The sequence below is a fragment of the Tribolium castaneum genome, chromosome 7, assembly GCF_031307605.1.
Source record: "Tribolium castaneum strain GA2 chromosome 7, icTriCast1.1, whole genome shotgun sequence".
Classification (NCBI taxonomy): domain Eukaryota; kingdom Metazoa; phylum Arthropoda; class Insecta; order Coleoptera; family Tenebrionidae; genus Tribolium; species Tribolium castaneum.
Window position 1 is genome coordinate 16,192,463 of NC_087400.1, and position 19,917 is coordinate 16,212,379.

Below are 19,917 nucleotides of genomic sequence, written 5' to 3' on the forward strand. Positions count from 1 at the left end.
AGAGAAATAACTTATTACTAATAATTATTATATTGATCGATCTTGGAAACTAATTTCAATGAAAACACCATGAAATGCACAGATTCGAAGTAATGATCTCATACAATGCAACGAGAAATATAGATGCACTAAAAGTAAACAATACATAGACTTTGGTGAAGTTACTGAAAAGTGCACGGAAGTAAAAATGGCTTCAATTCGTATTTTGAATTATTATTTTGGTTAGTCGTCTAATAAGTTTTTTCCACTTCGGTTTCGTACTGAGGTCATTACAATACGCTATTTGCGTATCGTAATATCCAACGGAGTGCTATAATAATTACACCAAAAAACAGGGTAATTTAGTTTAACTGTCAGTGTGAATCAGTACCTCTTTCAAGTGCATAATTTAATCAAATTAATCAAATACGAACCTTTAGAGGGTCTTGTACCCCTTACGTGTAGCCCCTTTGAACACCTTTCGAGTAATGTACAAACATAAATTCAAAAGCCAGTGCATGTAAGTAATTTGAGATCTCACTATCCTTAAGGCAATTTTCAAATTCCACGTATTTGCTACAAAAGCCCGTATTTGTTAAGGGATACATTACAAAATGTCTTGAGCACTTTCAGAATACATTTGTACAAATAAACTGATGACGGTCCAAATTATTAATTTCATTTCACGACCTGTGCGCAAATGCTGTCAACTGTCACAAAATTCCATAAATTTCGAAATTAATTTTTTTGGTATAAAAAGAGTAAAGTAGAAAAAATACTGTACAATATCTCGTTTATAAGGCATTTTATCGCACTTACTCTATTATGGCACTCCTCGCTGCGCTCATCGTGCCCTAAATCCATGCGTGCGACAAAATGTGTTTTATAAAACTCGTATCATAATATACTACTTTTAAACAATTATTATACCAATTTCCATTTGTCATTGAAATGATAGTTTAGAGTCAGAATGTGAAGAAATTGTGTTGATGATCGCCGACACAACTGATTCGGATTAATTATCTAATACAGGCTGTCCCAGAACTCACGCCCCAGAGAAAAGAAGAGTAATCGTCATAAAAAAAAACGAATAAACAATACTAATGACAAAATTTTCTATCCTAAACGGTATTCAAGAAAAGAACGTTTTAATTCGACCAATCAGAGCCTTTTAAACTTAGCTTAGGAAAAATGTGGACGGAGTGCTACTATTGTTAGAGAGGCAGCAACGACAACGCTTTCTGTTCAAAAATCATCCCTATCAAAACGTGATTCTCAATAAAGCTAGCTCACGAACAAAAGAAACAGGTCAAGTTGTACCAAATAGAAAAGAGATCGGTGTTGTGCTCGCAGGACAGTTCTTACTGTTCAAAATTAAAAGACTTTTTTTTAAATCGTATCTTGCTGTCACATATGTCATTTGTAACGACGTTTTTAAACGAAAAAACTGTTTTGGCGCTCATAACAGTCGCAATTCAAGCCCTAATGCTTAGGAGAACCTTCAATTTGTGGCTATGGTACTAAAATGTCTCAAAGACTGTCAAATATTAAAAATAGACGGAGGTCATGTCGTGTCCTTGGTTCATATCACCCCTACCAGATGATATTTTAAAAGCGTTTGTAAAAGCTTAGCAACTACTTTTATTCACATTAACATCTAGAGTTCCCTTTCTGGAATTGGTGGTTCATAGACTCTTTAAACGTCGTTATAACAGCCATTAATTTTTATTCGTTTGCACTTTTGGGATCTCCATTGTCGTCGGCACTTGTCAGTTTTCGCTGGGGCGTGAGTTCTGGGACAGCCTGTATAACTCTAATTATAGATTTTTGCATTACTGCTCTTACAATTTTATTGTCAATAAAGTTTCGCTTAAAAAATATAGCCACTGTAAATATAAGTTTTGTCGTATTCCTTGCCCACACACCTATTTGATATGTTTAGTAAAAATCTATGACATCATGCATTAATTAATCTGGTGAATTGTAGGTGTCAAGTCTCATCTTTCAAACCTAGATTGCCAAAGTTGCAACGAAAAAACTCGAGTGGTTTTAACTTCAAAAAATTCTGAAAATAACTTGTCTAATCTAAAGAAATTGCGAAAATTGAAAAAAAAACGAATTTCGCGTTGTAATAAAACATTTTATTTGAAAAATTGGACAGCCACTTAAATTGAAACAACAGTTTACTTCTGGATAAACGAATTTGAAAGAAATCAAACATCCGCCCAATCCGCGCAATGGGCGCCCTATCCAAAAATTGTTGAAAAAATCTACAAAATTCTTATTGTTACAGAAAACGGGTTAGTGAGTTCTTGAACTTGCTAAAGACTGTAAGCATCTTTTTCTACTTTGGTTTCGTACTGAGGTCATTATGATACGCGATTTGCGTATCGTAATATCCAAGAGAGTGTTATAATAATTACACTAAAAAACTAAGGTAATTTAGTTGGATAATGTTGAGAACCTAGTTTTTTGCAATTATTAAGAGAACTGTCATTGTCAAGCGGCACCTGTTTCAAGTGCATAATATAATCAAATGAATCAGATACGAACCTTTAGAGGCTCTTGATATTGTAAACAGCCTGTAGTAATTCAAATCAAAGTCACTTAATATGCCTGTTAGACCTTGTTTAACACTTACGTAATAATAATGTCTTCAAAAACAGCACTGTTTCTATTTTTTATTAATTTTTAAAACTAAAGGTGAAAAAACGATTTTTTTTATTTTTGAACAGTAATCCCTGATCCGATTTGAAAAAACTTTATGGACATGTAAGAAGCTAAAAAGATTTCATAATAAGCACAAAAGAATAATAGCATGCCATTAAAAAATTCATTATTATGACGTCATACCATTTTTCGGACATTCTGTATAATCAAAAATAATTTCCTGAAATGTGCCCTAGAATATAAATAACACCTATAAAATATCAAAACCCCAACTTTAAAGCAATGTAGAAAAATCATGTAGACTGCGAAATATATTTTTGTGAAAACCTATTTTTCTATATTTTTTAATTTGTTTGTTCTGAGTTTTGTGACTACAAAATCTGATGTCTGAAAATGTAGTTTGTTCGAAAAAATTTCTTCCAAAATTTATCGAGTTTCATAAAAAACACTCGGCATCATAGAGAATAAAAGTAAGGAGCATGCCAACAATTGTTGATATAGTGGCGGTCAGCTCGGTTTGCGTGTGCGTCATCAATTTCATTTTTTCATTACCAACACAAAGCTGTAAAAAAATTATCAAAAACAATGCAAATTTAAACAACTAAGGGGTATCTAAGGGTGGTATCCTTGAACATTAATTTACATGTGCACTTCGACAACACCATCAAGTGTCACGAATTTGTCAACCTGACATTGACAGTAAATTATAGTCGTTGTCGCATGGTTGTCGAAAGTGTTATCGGAGTTAATCGCAAGTATTTTCCGTTCGTTTATTGTGTTTTGTGATTTGCGTTTTGTTAGGTTTTTGATTCTGCGTTTATTAGTTCTTGTTTTATGAATCTGTATTTTTTGTATTAACTCACAATTTAAACACTTCGTAACCTCAAAAAATATTTGATAGTTTGTCACCGCTATGCCCCTACTATGTAAACGTAGTGACAGAAATGTCAGATGACGCACACGCAAATGGAGCTGAGCGCTACCATATTGATCACTTTCTCTTAATTCCTTCCTTACACTGTTTATTGAGCTATAATCTATAATGCCACCAAAGACCCTAGTTGTTGAAGGGTAGAGTGGAGTAAATTAGGTAAGCACACACCTAATTTGTGCCTAATGGAGTATTATACTCGAAAGTAAAAGTTTTTGGAAATTATAGATTCTGAAAGTAGACACAAAATGATGTCCAGTAATGTCGGTCTGAAGTTTTTTAAATCGGTACTTTTTTAGTAATAAGAGACAATTTGCGCTGTGACGTAAGCAATGTCTCGACTAATGATTCGTCAGTCTTTCGCTGCATACAATTAACGCTACGACCTACGTTTTGTCTGGTAAACGTCAAATACAAACGTCAAAGCTGTGCGTTGTCGATTGTGACTGTGTTGTGTGCTAATATTTTGCAGGATTTTGTGTTTTGGTAAAATGACTGGTCCTGTAGCACATCTGAAGTCGTATGTAATGCAACAGAGGCAGAAATAAAGAAAAAACATACGTCTTTCAAGCTATCTTTGTTGGCAAGTTTTCTAGCTCTAGTTCTGTGACTGGCTGATTCAAAAAGAAACATTGCTGACGTCAGGGCAGGAATTTCACCTTTTCAATTATTTTTCTCAAAAACGGTGAAGTTTTGGTTAAAATAAAAAAATATGGATCGCATTTTCATTTTTAAGTGTAACACTCCATTGCGTACAAATGTAAGAGGGGACGCGAGGGGACGCAGAGCAGTGGCGTAACAAAATGTGTTAGTGGATTGTTTAAGAGACAATTGCTTGTAAATAATAAATTTCATAGAAGTTTATTAAGTAATAAATTCCATTCTCAAATTTGCAGTTCACTTACAACTGCTTCCAATAAGTTTGTAACTGATGTCTTTTTCCACTTGTTCTTTGTGAAATCTTGCGATAATAAAGCACATCTACACGCCACTGTTTTTCATAATGGACTCGTCCGGGACGCGTTTTGGTCATCTACGTAGACGCCCAGGGACCCGTTTCATAAAAATTACAAGTTGATTTTTACAAGTGACAAGTTTATTACTTACATTACATTACTATAGAAAAAGTATGCAAGTGACCAAGTGACAAGTAAACCACTTGTAAAAAGTTTTATGAAATAGGCCCCAGGTGTGGCGTTTTATCATTTGACAGGCTCTACATTGCAAAATACCTTGGACACTTTTAGCTTGCAATGGATTATTAAAAACATTTTTTCAAGAATGCAGATTGGATCAATTTTGGGTAAAGTTGTTTTTCGACTTTCCAAACTTAGCAGAAAAAGCTTTAAAACAGCTGGTTCCTTTTTGTTCAACATACTTTGTGAACAAACATTCTCAATACTTTGCTACTTGAAAAATAAATATAGAAACTGGCTCAATGTTGAGCCTGATTTAAGAATAAAAGTCTCAAACATAGAGCCAGACATAGAACACATTGTTGAGAACAAATGCAGATATGACTTTTCGTATCATACTTAGTATATTAATAAACAGGAAGACTTAGTACTCAATATATCTATCTGTTAAATAAATTTAATTAAATTAAGTTTACTCTTCTGTACGCATAATGTTTACTCTCTCTAAATATAATGCTTCCAAAATACACCACAATAATTATGGACTTTAAAAACATATATTATGGACCTAAACATGAAGCATTTTCTGAAAAGAGGGTCCGTGATTTGGGTTCTAGAAAGCCAGGGGGTCCGCGATTCGGAGCTAACTGGGAACCGCTGATCTAAACTATATGCTCCTTTCCGGTGGAAAGCAAGTTGTGGACCAGGCTGTATGTAAAGTAAACGCAATTCAAAGTGCACCTTAAGTGCACTTTCAAACCAATGTATCTTTGGGGAAGTTGAGGGAGTTGACCATCTCAAAGTTAGGTTAAATTTTTCAAATTGAATAAATGAATAACTTAAAGTCAAAGCCTAACCAAAGTGGAAATAAAGAGAAGGAATTGGACTAGTTTCGGTATTTATTTATACCATCATCAGCAGTCTATACATGAAAAAAGAGGGTTGTTGTATAACTAATATTGTGGTTGATAAGAGTACTCACCAAAACATTTTAAAAAACACAGGATAAAACTACGTAAGAATTTACATTTACGTGTTTTTTAGGAACAAAACAATAAAAAAGTTACAAATTATTAAAATTTTTTTCAAAAAGAAGGAACGTTACATCTTGTCGAGTTGAAAAGTGAAATGTAAAAGGGAACTACAAAATGAATGACTTAAAAAATTGTACAATGAAACTCCGCCCTCTAACGGAGAAAGTAGAAGGTTAAAAGAGGGATCTGTAAAATATCAAAATTTAGAAAAACAATTTTGCAAAACTAGAATAATTATAACGAGATTTGGAACATGTTGAAAAGTAGATTGTCGAGTTATGATATATTGAAGAAATTATTTAATAAGGGTTTGTTAAAATTGGTTTGTTCATTCACGCAAGTGGAGTTGTGAAGAGAAAGATGTTTGTAAATTTCCAATATTTCTAGATTGTTGAGTTTGCGGCTTTTGTTGCATATGTGTAAAACTTCAAAGTTGTTAAAATTGCAAAAATGTTGGTTATTTAATAGATGGTCCGAAAATTCAGATTTTGTTTTAAAGGGTGGGTTCGTTTTTTCTCGAATTTCTTTCACCATGTATCCTTTATGTTCTAGGACCCTGGTAATGATCTTTCTACCTGTCTGGCCTATATAGAAAGCGTTACAGTCTTCACAAGTTAATTTATAGACTCCTGAGTGGTTACCTATGTTTATTTTGTCTTTGTTTTTTACCAGAGAGGAAGAAAGGTCGTTGCCACGGCTAAAAATCACTTTTATGTCATGTTTTCTAAATAAAGATGTTAGTTTACTTGAGAATGGACCTATGTATGGTAAAGAATGATAAAAACGGACCTCTTCTCGATTGGAGTTTATTAAATGAAAAGTGCGAGAGAATTTAATTTCAAATTTATTAAAGATTTTTTGGATTAAATATGGAGGAAAACCGTTATTGACGCCAATTTGAAAGATGGTGTCTTTCTCCTTTTTGAAGGCTCTTGGGGTCTGTCAGGCCAGACAGGTAGAAAGATCATTACCAGGGTCCTAGAACATAAAGGATACATGGTGAAAGAAATTCGAGAAAAAACGAACCCACCCTTTAAAACAAAATCTGAATTTTCGGACCATCTATTAAATAACCAACATTTTTGCAATTTTAACAACTTTGAAGTTTTACACATATGCAACAAAAGCCGCAAACTCAACAATCTAGAAATATTGGAAATTTACAAACATCTTTCTCTTCACAACTCCACTTGCGTGAATGAACAAACCAATTTTAACAAACCCTTATTAAATAATTTCTTCAATATATCATAACTCGACAATCTACTTTTCAACATGTTCCAAATCTCGTTATAATTATTCTAGTTTTGCAAAATTGTTTTTCTAAATTTTGATATTTTACAGATCCCTCTTTTAACCTTCTACTTTCTCCGTTAGAGGGCAGAGTTTCATTGTACAATTTTTTAAGTCATTCATTTTGTAGTTCCCTTTTACATTTCACTTTTCAACTCGACAAGATGTAACGTTCCTTCTTTTTGAAAAATTTTAATAATTTGTAACTTTTTTATTGTTTTGTTCCTAAAAAACACGTAAATGTAAATTCTTACGTAGTTTTATCCTGTGTTTTTTAAAATGTTTTGGTGAGTACTCTTATCAACCACAATATTAGTTATACAACAACCCTCTTTTTTCATGTATAGACTGCTGATGATGGTATAAATAAATACCGAAACTAGTCCAATTCCTTCTCTTTATTTCCAGTTTGGTTAGGCTTTGACTTTAAGTTATTCATTTATTCAATTTGAAAAATTTAACCTAACTTTGAGATGGTCAACTCCCTCAACTTCCCCAAGGAATTCGAAAATGCCAGTCAGGCTGATTTGACCAAACTGTACATGAAATACATGTTGAAGAGGAAAACGTTACTTTTGAAGATTTGGTTCATTCAAAGATGTCTCAAAACGAAAGTGGTACCTGTCTTCGTCGCCATCAGAATCTCGGTTTCAACGACTTCCTCCACCAAGGCCCTAAAGGCAGCCCAGAACATCTGGATGAAAGAAGAGGTCAAACAACACTACAAAACCCTCAATGACACCAACAGCAGATTGAAACATCTATTTTTCCTTCTAACTGCCAGTTTCCATCATGTGGAGTTTAGGATCTTGGACCAGACCATTAGGGACCGCGTTTTGAGTACAGGAACAACCTTATTTTGTAAGTTGAAAAGTAAATTGTCAAACTTGATCACTAAAAAACAGTCACTTCAAAGGGTTAATAAAACAAAGAATTTTTCCAAACACATTTTCCATCCGCGCGTCAAAAATTTTACTACCACGGTTTTTTCAAATGAAGAATCTACACTATTAAACAAAGGTCTTAAATTCTCTCCTCAAATTAACTTAAACATAAACCGATTAGAAAAAGTCGCAGTGGATTGTGAATCCATTATTGAATCTTACAACATAGACACAAAATCCAATCTAATATCAAGCTTGAATAATTCGTTTAATGTAGAAAAGAAACAAATCTCTCTCTCTGATAAACCTCCTCCTAAAGACTTCAAAATCCTCAAAAGCTTAAAAGACAAAATAACTTCCAATAACCTAGTTTTTTCTAAAGCAGACAAAGGCAACACAGTCGTAATCTTAGATAAAGAAGCTTATACTACCAAAGTCTTGGAGTTTTTGGAGGGCGGAAGTTTTAAACTACTTAAAGGGGACCCAACAACTAAATTTACATCAATACTCAAGTCAGTTCTCTCTTCTACCTCCCACACTTTAGAATTTTTCAACTACAATAAATACAGCTTAATACCTATGAATCCTGCCACCCCCAGATTGTATGGCCTCCCGAAAATTCATAAACCAGACTGCCCCATCAGACCAGTTGTGTCTTTCACCAATTCACCTTGCCATAAACTAGCACCTTTCTTGAACAATGTCATAAGAAAATCAATCAATTTTAACAACACTTTTTCCATCAAAAATTCAAAAGACCTATGTGACAAGATAAAAGATTTAGTAATACCGTCCAACAGTTTTTTAGTATCCTTTGATGTTTCTAACCTCTTCCCGTCAATTCCTCCTTCAGAATGCGTTTCAATTTTAAGAAATTTTCTTTTGGATTCAAAATTAAATATTACTTACTCTTCAGACCTTTTAACTTTAACCGAATTAGTAACAAGACAAAACTTTTTTCAATTTAACAACCAATTTTTTGAACAAACATCCGGTCTAGCCATGGGTTCTTCTTTATCACCCCTTCTAGCTGAACTGTTTATGAACAACTTGGAACAAAAGATCTTATCCCACAAGTTAGCAGACCAAATATTCTTTTGGCATAGATATGTCGATGACGTCTTGGTTCTTTTTGAAGGTTCCGAAACCGATTTATCTAATCTTCTTAATTTCATTAACACAATCCATCCCTCAATTAAATTCACCTTAGAAATCGAACAAAATAATAAATTACCCTTTTTAGATTTGCTGATTATTAGACACAACAATCATTTAGAGTTTGAAATTTTTAGAAAACCCACCACCACAGATACTTTGATTCCGTTCGATTCTCACTCACCATATCAATATAAGTTCGCAGCATTCAATTCATTTTTTCATAGACTATTTAATTTACCCCTGACCCCAAGAGCCTTCAAAAAGGAGAAAGACACCATCTTTCAAATTGGCGTCAATAACGGTTTTCCTCCATATTTAATCCAAAAAATCTTTAATAAATTTGAAATTAAATTCTCTCGCACTTTTCATTTAATAAACTCCAATCGAGAAGAGGTCCGTTTTTATCATTCTTTACCATACATAGGTCCATTCTCAAGTAAACTAACATCTTTATTTAGAAAACATGACATAAAAGTGATTTTTAGCCGTGGCAACGACCTTTCTTCCTCTCTGGTAAAAAAACAAAGACAAAATAAACATAGGTAACCACTCAGGAGTCTATAAATTAACTTGTGAAGACTGTAACGCTTTCTATATAGGCCAGACAGGTAGAAAGATCATTACCAGGGTCCTAGAACATAAAGGATACATGGTGAAAGAAATTCGAGAAAAAACGAACCCACCCTTTAAAACAAAATCTGAATTTTCGGACCATCTATTAAATAACCAACATTTTTGCAATTTTAACAACTTTGAAGTTTTACACATATGCAACAAAAGCCGCAAACTCAACAATCTAGAAATATTGGAAATTTACAAACATCTTTCTCTTCACAACTCCACTTGCGTGAATGAACAAACCAATTTTAACAAACCCTTATTAAATAATTTCTTCAATATATCATAACTCGACAATCTACTTTTCAACATGTTCCAAATCTCGTTATAATTATTCTAGTTTTGCAAAATTGTTTTTCTAAATTTTGATATTTTACAGATCCCTCTTTTAACCTTCTACTTTCTCCGTTAGAGGGCGGAGTTTCATTGTACAATTTTTTAAGTCATTCATTTTGTAGTTCCCTTTTACATTTCACTTTTCAACTCGACAAGATGTAACGTTCCTTCTTTTTGAAAAATTTTAATAATTTGTAACTTTTTTATTGTTTTGTTCCTAAAAAACACGTAAATGTAAATTCTTACGTAGTTTTATCCTGTGTTTTTTAAAATGTTTTGGTGAGTACTCTTATCAACCACAATATTAGTTATACAACAACCCTCTTTTTTCATGTATAGACTGCTGATGATGGTATAAATAAATACCGAAACTAGTCCAATTCCTTCTCTTTATTTCCACTTTGGTTAGGCTTTGACTTTAAGTTATTCATTTATTCAATTTCAATGTATCTTTGTAAGGAATCCCCGAATGTTTATTTAGTTTCTATATTTGGACTACAGTAATTCTCTACAACAACGCTCTAAACTCAAAATTCGCCACACTTAAGAAACACTGCAGTTTCCAAGAATGTTTTCTTTAACTAGGATTCTTACCATATTTATTTAACAACCCACGTACTATCAGTGCAACAACTTTCTATTCACTCAATATCACTGACTTAATTTGATTTTATTTTATTTCGCTTATTTAGTTTAGTTAGTTTGTATGTTCTCAGTTACAAACTCGGATTCCTTGAAATACTTCTCATTATTTTCGAAACACTACAGAACGCAATTATTAAGAAAAGTATTTGAATAAGAGTGAAATCAACATCACAACCTAAAAATCCTTTACGAAAAAGCATTCGGGTGCGGAGGTACTACTAAAATTTTTTTACAAATTCCAGCAGCTTCAAAGCATAAAAAACAAATAAACTTTTTTATCAATTGACAACGCGCATCTTGTCACCGTGACATGATAAATAAATGACATACAGGTACTTACTGTTTTTGTTTGATGCAAACAAGCGCCGTCAGAAGATCCACTGTATCCCTCAATAAAATAGGCTCCGAATTGAAATGACAAATATTCGAATAAATCTTGTCCAGAATAAAATTCACCACAAAAATCGCCCCTTCTGTATCCTTCCCGACAGCACCGATCAAAACAGGACTGATCTGAAGCAACCACACTTAAACCCTCTCACCCCCAAATCTCTACAAACCCCTCACCTCTTGATAATAATTCTCCACCGGTAAAAGATACGACAAACACCATCGTTTCAGAAACCACATAATCGTCGAACTCACTTCGGGACTCATAAAATGTCCCAATTTGGCTTCAGCCGCCGAATTTTCCACAACACATAGTTTCAAAACATCAGAAACGATACGTATGATGTGATCACAGCGATCAACGTCTGTCGGAACATTGGTTATTTGATGGGCTGAAGCCAAAACGGTAAGACTTGATTCGAGTGTGCTGTTATTTTGACGGAGTTGTTCGATGGAGTATTGCATCATTTCGGAGGGAATCATTGGGGTTTCACCGTCGCTGTCCATACACAGGATGTGGCCGGCAATGAGAATCACCCAATGGATGTCCTCGAAGAGGTTGTCCAAGTTGGACGATTCGTTCATGTTCATTGCACGAGACTCCATCAGTTGTAGACTGATTTTTAGTTTTTCGGTGTTGACTTCCAATAGTCTGAAATTAATTTTCATTGGTGAGAAAAGTACAAGAAACTGTGCTACTACACGTAAAAATCACCACGTTCTTTTTTAAATCATCAACAAAACAAGTGTAAAAATAATAGACATCAGTCACAATAAGGCAATTTGAAACTCTTTCATTGACAAAAGTCGAAAGACGCTCGAATATGTTGACTTCAACGATTCCTTGTGTAAAAATTTGCCAAATTGTGTTAATTTGGCATTTGTTTCGTTTCAACTGTTTCCTTTAAATAAGTAAATCTTCTATGATCACTCGCAAAAAAACGATCAAATACGGAACACACATCATGTTACCATTGGAAAAATATCTTTTAGCTGATTTTTTAATTTCTAGAGTGTTTCAAAATATCAAATCAAATAACTTATGATAAATGTTGTAAAAATTGGGTGATATTCATTAAAGTTAGTGTCTACTTATAAGTATTAGCATTTACTTAAAAGTATCAGTTTTGCCTAAAAGTAAATAATTGAATCCACATTCGTAAGTATTAGCATTTGCTTATTACTACAAAAGTGTATACAGCGTGTTTCACATAACTTTATGAGGCCTGCGCCTAATGTACGCACCCAAATGTACAAAACTCAATAAATACTAAATACAAAAACACACCCTTGATTAATAAATTTTTTGGAAAGCCATGTTCTCTCAAGAAACGACACGACTATGATTCTATTATCTATTTACCTTAATCACTAACTATGGTAGCGCTCAGCTCCATTTGCGTGTGCGTCATCTGACATTTCTATCACTACGTTTACATAGCAGAGTCATAGCGGTGACAAACTATCAAATATCTTTTGAGGTCACGAAGTGTTTAAATTATAAGTTGTTACAAAAAATACAGATTCACAAAACAAGAACTAATAAACACAGAATCAAAAACCTAACGAAACGCAAATCACAAAACACAATAAACGAACGGAAAATACTTGCGATTAACACCGACAACACTTTCGACAACCATGCGACGACGACTATAATTTACTGTCAATGTCAGGTTGACAAATTCGTGACACTTGACGATGTTGTCGAAGTGCACATGTAAATTAATGTTCAAGGATACCACCCTTTGATACCCCTTAGTTGTTTAAATTTGCATTGTTTTTGATAATTTTTTTACAGCTTTGTGTTGGTAAAAAATTAAATTGATGACGCACACGCAAATCGAGATCACCGCCACTATAAAAACATTGTTATTTTTTCAAGGGGTGAGCAAACTAGAGAAGACTGTCCAATTTTCTCAAATTTGTAATCGTGTTCGTGTGGGATTATGTAGTGTTGAGGACATTTTACAGGCACAGGCCTCGTAAAATTATGTGAAACACCCTGTACTTACAATTTTATAAATATCGATGTAAGTATATACTTAAAAAATTGTAAGTATAAGTTCTACTTTTTTTTAATTATCACCCACTATTTAGAGTGTACAGAACTTTTTGCTAAATGTGTCCCATTGTAGAGGGTGCTGCATTTTAGATGTCCGAATAGGGGTCTCCGAAACTAAGAGGTTTAGAGAAAAAGTGTGACACATTCTCGGGTCTGTTTTTTGAGAATATAGTTTTGGTAAAAACTACATCCCGCTCTCATCTTTTGTTTTAACTTATAATCAAAAGTTGATATTTTAACAAAATCTTAAAAAATTAATATCTTCCTTATTATAAAACATACATGTTTAAAACAAAGACATACAGGCACTTTTTTACAGAGAATTTAATAATGTTATCAGCGTTTTTAAAATCATTCGTTTAACACATAAAGTCATATTTTTTCAAATAAAAATCAAAGTTGGCTATGATATTTTTGAAAAACATTTTTCTGAACTGATAACAATCTAAATACAGTTTGATATTTTTATATACTTTGATAAAAAATATATTTAAAATATTTGAAAGTTGATGGCCCTAGAAAACTTATTAATCTAGAAATTTTGTGAAGGGTTATTAAAGTAAAAAATGTGAAATTATCAAAATTAGCTATGTTAAAATTATTTTCAATTGAACAAATATACGATGGTCGCAGTTTTCAATTACATAAAAAATATGCAGAAAGTTGAAAACGATGTGTCACTACCATTTGATGACACTATTTTATGATTTAGCGAAGTGGAATGAAGGTGACGTTAATAAAGTTATTATGTATTTTTTACAGCAGATGGAATTTGAATTTGGTGTTTGGCTCGACATTTTTTTCAAAATAAAATTTTATTGACAGGCAATCATACAATTAATAAGATTTTTCTTTTTTTTTGACATTTCATGTTTAATTAGAAAATAGATGACAATGAAAGCTTGCCATTTTAAAACTAAAAACAAATAATTATTAATTGCAAAAATATGATGTAATAATAATTTGCTGTTTTTGAATTAATTAGTGTTTAAAAATCAATAAATTATAAATACTTCTTAAGTAATACATTTTTCATAGTTTTAATTGAAAGTCCAAAATTTTTTCATGACCTACTACAAAGAAAAAGCGAAATTTTATATATTTTTTAATATCTAAAAAGAATGTATTACACAAATAGACATATACAATTAAAAAAAATAAGCTTTTCAAAAATATCACTGTCGCCTATGAAAACTACCCAAACTATTATGGCTTCAGTTTTTTGACATTTTCAGTGACATAATCATAAATTCCATGTGTTTTTACACAAAAATGATCTCTTGTGTTGTTTCGATACAACTTACTGTTTTTGAGTAAAATTAATTTAAACATTGTCTAACAGACCATCAACAGAATGAAAATCAAAGATCAACAGACTTTCGCGGTCAGAACCTGTCCTGAAGATGCCCCTTACAAGAACTGGCAAAAGGTCGACATTGTCTTGCACATTGATGCGATTTAACCCCAAAAGATCCAAATTTTATTTTAGTTCTGATCATCCTTCCTGATTTTCATGCGATTTATAGTCTGTAACATAAATTTTAAATCGACTTTACTCAAAAACGGTGAGTTGTATCGAAAGAACACAAGAGATCATTTTTGTGTAAAAAACTATGTAATTTACGATTTTGTTGCCAAAAGTGTCAAAAAACTAAAGCCAAAATTGTTAGGCAAATTTTGCAATTTTATCTGTAATGGTTTCTGAAATATTGAAAAAAACTCACTAAAAGAAGCAGCCCTTTCAGGGGGGTAGCAGCTACCTTACAAAATGTTTTTCGATACATGTTTATAAGAAACTTTTGTCTTAAAATTGAATTTGTAACAATAAAAACAGAATAGCCTGTATGTATAAGGAATAATATGTATGACTAGTTTTAGAAAAATCTTTGTCTTTTAAAGACTCCTTCTCAGAATTTGGAGTAAATCACAAGTCTTAATCAATTACTCTAAACAAAAAGCCAGTAAAACCTATAAACAGGCTCTAACCCGAAGAGTTAGAAGACAAATTCTAAATACAAAACAAAACTTTTGTATATAAAAATTAAGAGAAATAAATTAACTTCAAATGTTTATTAAAAAAAAACCTAAATAATTCTTCATTTTCAGAATAGAGCTTTGCTTTACAATTACTGCCGAAATACACTCAAAACTATGAATAATATATATAGGGTGAACGAGAAGTGCGTGCATGCTTTATGGAGCATGCGCGCACCCGTGTGCATGCTTTATGGAGCATGCGCGCACCCCTGAGTCAGCCTGTATAAAAGTATAAAATATTAAAATTGGTAACAAAAAATTTAAATCTTAAAATATGAATTTTTTTTAAATAATGAGCTATGCATTATCTTGTGACGGCCATGACATAAACATCGTTGTGAGTTTTTGTTTCAATAGTTTTGCAAGTATTAATCTATTTTCAATTTAATATAAAATGCTTCCTTTTATTATCAGAAACTGACTGTCATCTTTTCACAATAAAACATCTCCACATTGTCACCTATTAGCTGTTCCAACACTATGTAAACGCCAACGTCGCATTTTACCAAATTATATTTTTAAATAAGATTGATAAAAATCTATAATAATTATTAATGATTAGATCTTTCACTGAAACTACAAATTACATTGGCTATTAGTTTTTTGAAGTGCAACAACAATTTATAACAAATTTTGAGTGAAAATGCGACGTTGGCGTTTACATAGTTTTGAAACAGCTAACAGAAGTAAATATTTATAATCTTACTTGTATATAATGGGCAACGCATGTCCAGGTACAATCCTCCCAAACATCCCAATCGTCTGTAACTGGTCCTTGAACGAGATCCTATCAATATCTTCGTTGTCTTCAATTTCGTGGACATCATGATTTTGTCGTGCGCCATCTGGTGGTCCCAAATGATATTGAATATAAGTATTAAAAATTTGTACTGCACATTCTTGAATACTTCCGTTAGAGTTCACACCATACTCTTGCAAAATGTTTGTCCATGCTTCCATCATATTGTCGAACGAATCGTTGTAATATTTTTCTTCGTCGGAAGACTAAAAAAATTAAACAAAACGAAGTCAATTGAGCAATTCTAGAAAATCCTCACTTACCATATCTTCTAAAGCTGCACCTTTGCAAAATGAACACGTCAATCGTGTAAGTTCATCTAAATACGAATCTTGAAGTTGTGATGTTAATTTTTGAATGTCGCCAATGAAAAAAAGTATTAGTTTCTTGACGATGTTGGATATGCCTAGCGATTCTTTGTTTTTTATTGTGACACTAAAAATTTAAGAAATAATCAGATACAAAGAAGTTCTTTTTATTCTTCAAATTTTTATACGTCTCAAAATGAGTTTAAAATAATTCCACACAAGTGGAATATTAAACCACGAGTGAGAACAAGTGGTTTATCATCCACGAGGTGAAATAAATGAACCGATTTACACAAAAACGAGTTGAATACATTCTATTCTTCGAATTAACACTCAACAAGACAAAATTGTTTTAAATCTGTTAAAATCTGACGTTTCGTATTCAGAAATGCCAAACAGTTATCAAAATTTCCTTACACAAAAGAAAAACCGTAAATTTTGACAGAGTCGAAGAATAAATTAGTTTAATTCGTTAAACTAAACATTATCTAATTTTGACAGGCTACTAGAAAAGTGCTAGATATTAAGATCACAATATTTTAAGAAAACCATAAAATTTATTATAGTACTAAAAAGGCCCTTTTAATAAGCAATAAGCTTTGTTTTTAACACAAATCTAGAAAATTTTACTAATGATTTACCCACAAAATTTGTCAATGCCAAGATATTTTACTCGTTTTATAAGATTTAATTGTGGCATTGGACATTCGTGCCACAATAGAACGTCTTATAAAACTCGTATAATAATAATATACTATAAGAAAACAAGAAATTTATAAAAGCCTTAAGAAATAATTGTCAGTTCAATATTTCTTTAACAATTAAAGGCCCTTATGAGTCATGACAAACATTATTTTCTATAAAAATCGAAAATAAGTTTACGAATGATTCGGCTAAACGGATTTGTCTAAAAATGAGCCCAAAACAACAAGAGACAACAAAAAAAATCACTAGATCCTTAACTACTGATAACACGAAATAACACGTAAAATGATTATAATATTGGTATCGTAAACAAACAAAAAAACAGAAAACTCATTACGGTTCTACTCGTATAAGAAGTAATTGGCGGTTTTTATAGTCGAAAGTACTTTTCATAAGACATGTTTTCTGCAAAAGTCAGAATGACTTGCCTAGAAACGGATATATAAATGGAACAAGAAATATATGTATTTATACATAGTGAGTTTAAAGTAACGCATACAATTCATATCTTTGTTATAATTATGACTCGAACACATCGATTTTATTTATTTTTAGAAAAGCGGATAATTTTCTGGTTTAATTTTTCCAACTCGTACTCACTCTCGTAATCCAACATGTTTTCAGATACAAATCGACATTATCTGGTATTGAACTATTAGGCAGGAGACTCTGTGAAGCGACAACATCAGCTTCATTAAGATCCATTTCTGGATTTGTGATGACACCTTTTTAATATTTCCAACTTTTTGAAATTGTGTCTATTCTGTAACCTAGTTACGAAAACAGGCAACTTTGAACAAAGAAATCTGCAAAATACGTTACAGATAGGAAAACAAACGTCATTATATACGAATTTTGAAGAAATATCAATCAAACGCGAAAAAAAAACGTAGTAACACGGAATATAAAAACAACAACTTCCTCGGACAACGACAAATATCGGCTTTGCCACCACTCGTTGATCTTAGATGTCATTATGTCTTTACATTCATTGACAATTAAAGGTATTGGCAAGTTATACGGACTGTTTATAGAAGAGTAGGATTCTCAGATGGATCTGAAATTTAAATTTGCCGCATTTAATTATTTTATTTCAATGCAATTTCTGATAAGTATCAATTTTTATCTACTCAGGCAAATAATAAAACAAAATTTTTCAGATAGTAACATTGCACGTTTTTTGTGGTCGTTAGGTCAGGTCAGAGGCTGTTGATGCGACCTGAAAATTCTGGCACTTGAGTGATGGCGTTACCACCATACGCATATTTATACGCATATTTATATTTTATTTTTTTGTGGAAAGAAGCAGCAAACTTAATACCTACTACGATCCTATATACATTCATTTATAGACAGATTGTATTACCTGTTTTATGTTTTAACGGAAATTGAAAATATCGTTTGTTTATACCAACAACCCATTTTGAGAGAAAATGCGACATTGGCGTTTTCCGTTTTGAAACAGCTTATATGTACTATCTATCGTATTCATGAAAAACTAGGACAGTCAAATTTTTCATAGTGTAAATTGGATGAAATAACTATGACATATTGCTGTCCCAAAAAATCACTTCGCCGGCCGTATGTTTATCACCACAGATGAAACCCCTGCTTTACACTATAAAATTGTTGTAGACATCGACATAACTAGGACATTTTGCGATCCTAGTTTTTCATGAACACGATAGTATTATCAAACACAGTAAACAAAAAAGTCAGTTATCATAAGGAAAAATTAAAATGACACGTCATAAAGGAGATGACACGTCGCTTATGGAAAACTGGCGATGCTCGGATCAAACTCAAATTCTCACAACAGATAGCCCTTGAAAAAATAAACAATTCATATAATTGCGCCAATGTAGTGGGACTTATAGTTGAGCCGCAATTAATTGTTAAAAATTTCCAATTTTAACCAGATTCCTATGAGAAATCCTGTTTTCGACTGCCAAAATAATTTACAACCTACTCTTGCAGTAATCACCCGTCGAGAGGGCTCATTGCATGCAAATTGAGTGTTCCAACAACAATTACAATTAAAGTAAATTCAAAATAGAAAACTCCAACTTAAGTACACTGCAGTCATATTATGGAAGATGTAAACCTTCTTGCACCGACCTCTCTACGGGTAGTAATCCTCAGGAAACGTTAAACGGTCGAAAACATTAATTTTAATGAGAACCTGGTTAAAATTGGCGATTTCCAATCATTAATTGCCGCTAAACCACATCTCCCATCACACTGGCGCAATGATATGAACTGCTTGTTTTTTCTTTCGAAAACTATCTACTGTGAAAATTTCAATCAATTTTCCATAACCCACGTGCATCTCCTGTGATGTAGCACTTATAAAAATAAAGTCGACCTGTTCGACAATTTTTTTGAAAAATGACCCGTAACAAAGATATCAATTTCAAGCGATACTTAACTCACCCTGTACTCCGTATAATGAAAAAACCAATCGTCCGGAGTAAATTTTATTTATTTAGATCATTATTTTTGACCAAGAAAATTAGCATGGTAGGTAGCCATTAAAAAAAATCCAAAAATTTTATTCTTGAGAAATTACTACCTTTCTTTAGTGCTTTTTTCCACCTTCTCAGTAAGTGATATTTTACATGACCATTTTGGTGTTTATGAAGACCAAGTAAACGATAAAGTTACAGGAACAAACCTACATATTTAACGGGCTTATAAAAACAGACCTGCAATATTTTACGGGCTTGTATAAAAAACCTGTAAAATTTTAGAAGCTCGTAAAATTAAAAAAAAATGAAAACCGTGAAAATAAAAGTTTATATGGTCGTAGAAAAAGTATAGCACACACAACTCGAATTGTAAGTCACTTACTCACTCGTGGAATAACTGCACTCGTCTAGCGGTTCGTGCTCAACTTCTTCCTCTCGTACGTAATATGTTACAATTCTCG

The 19,917-nt window shown here is 32.5% G+C and overlaps 1 protein-coding gene and 1 long non-coding RNA gene across 3 annotated transcripts in view; one reads left to right on the forward strand and one right to left on the reverse strand.

Annotated features, from left to right (window-relative positions):
- LOC655404 (exportin-4) overlaps positions 1-19,917 on the reverse strand; it is a 69,092-nt gene that overhangs the window by 41,274 nt on the left and 7,901 nt on the right. For both annotated transcript variants that reach the window (XM_015984779.2, XM_008199548.3), the window contains exons 5-8: positions 16,239-16,410; positions 15,883-16,181; positions 11,252-11,726; positions 11,025-11,197 (exon numbers count right to left, since the gene is read on the reverse strand). In XM_015984779.2, the coding sequence (XP_015840265.1) occupies positions 11,025-11,197; positions 11,252-11,726; positions 15,883-16,181; positions 16,239-16,410 (1,119 nt within the window). The remainder of the gene's footprint in view (positions 1-11,024; positions 11,198-11,251; positions 11,727-15,882; positions 16,182-16,238; positions 16,411-19,917) is intronic.
- On the forward strand, positions 7,175-10,591 carry LOC135266648 (uncharacterized). The gene is made up of 3 exons (XR_010334756.1): positions 7,175-7,330; positions 7,391-10,318; positions 10,379-10,591. It is a non-coding gene; the product is annotated as an uncharacterized LOC135266648 (long non-coding RNA).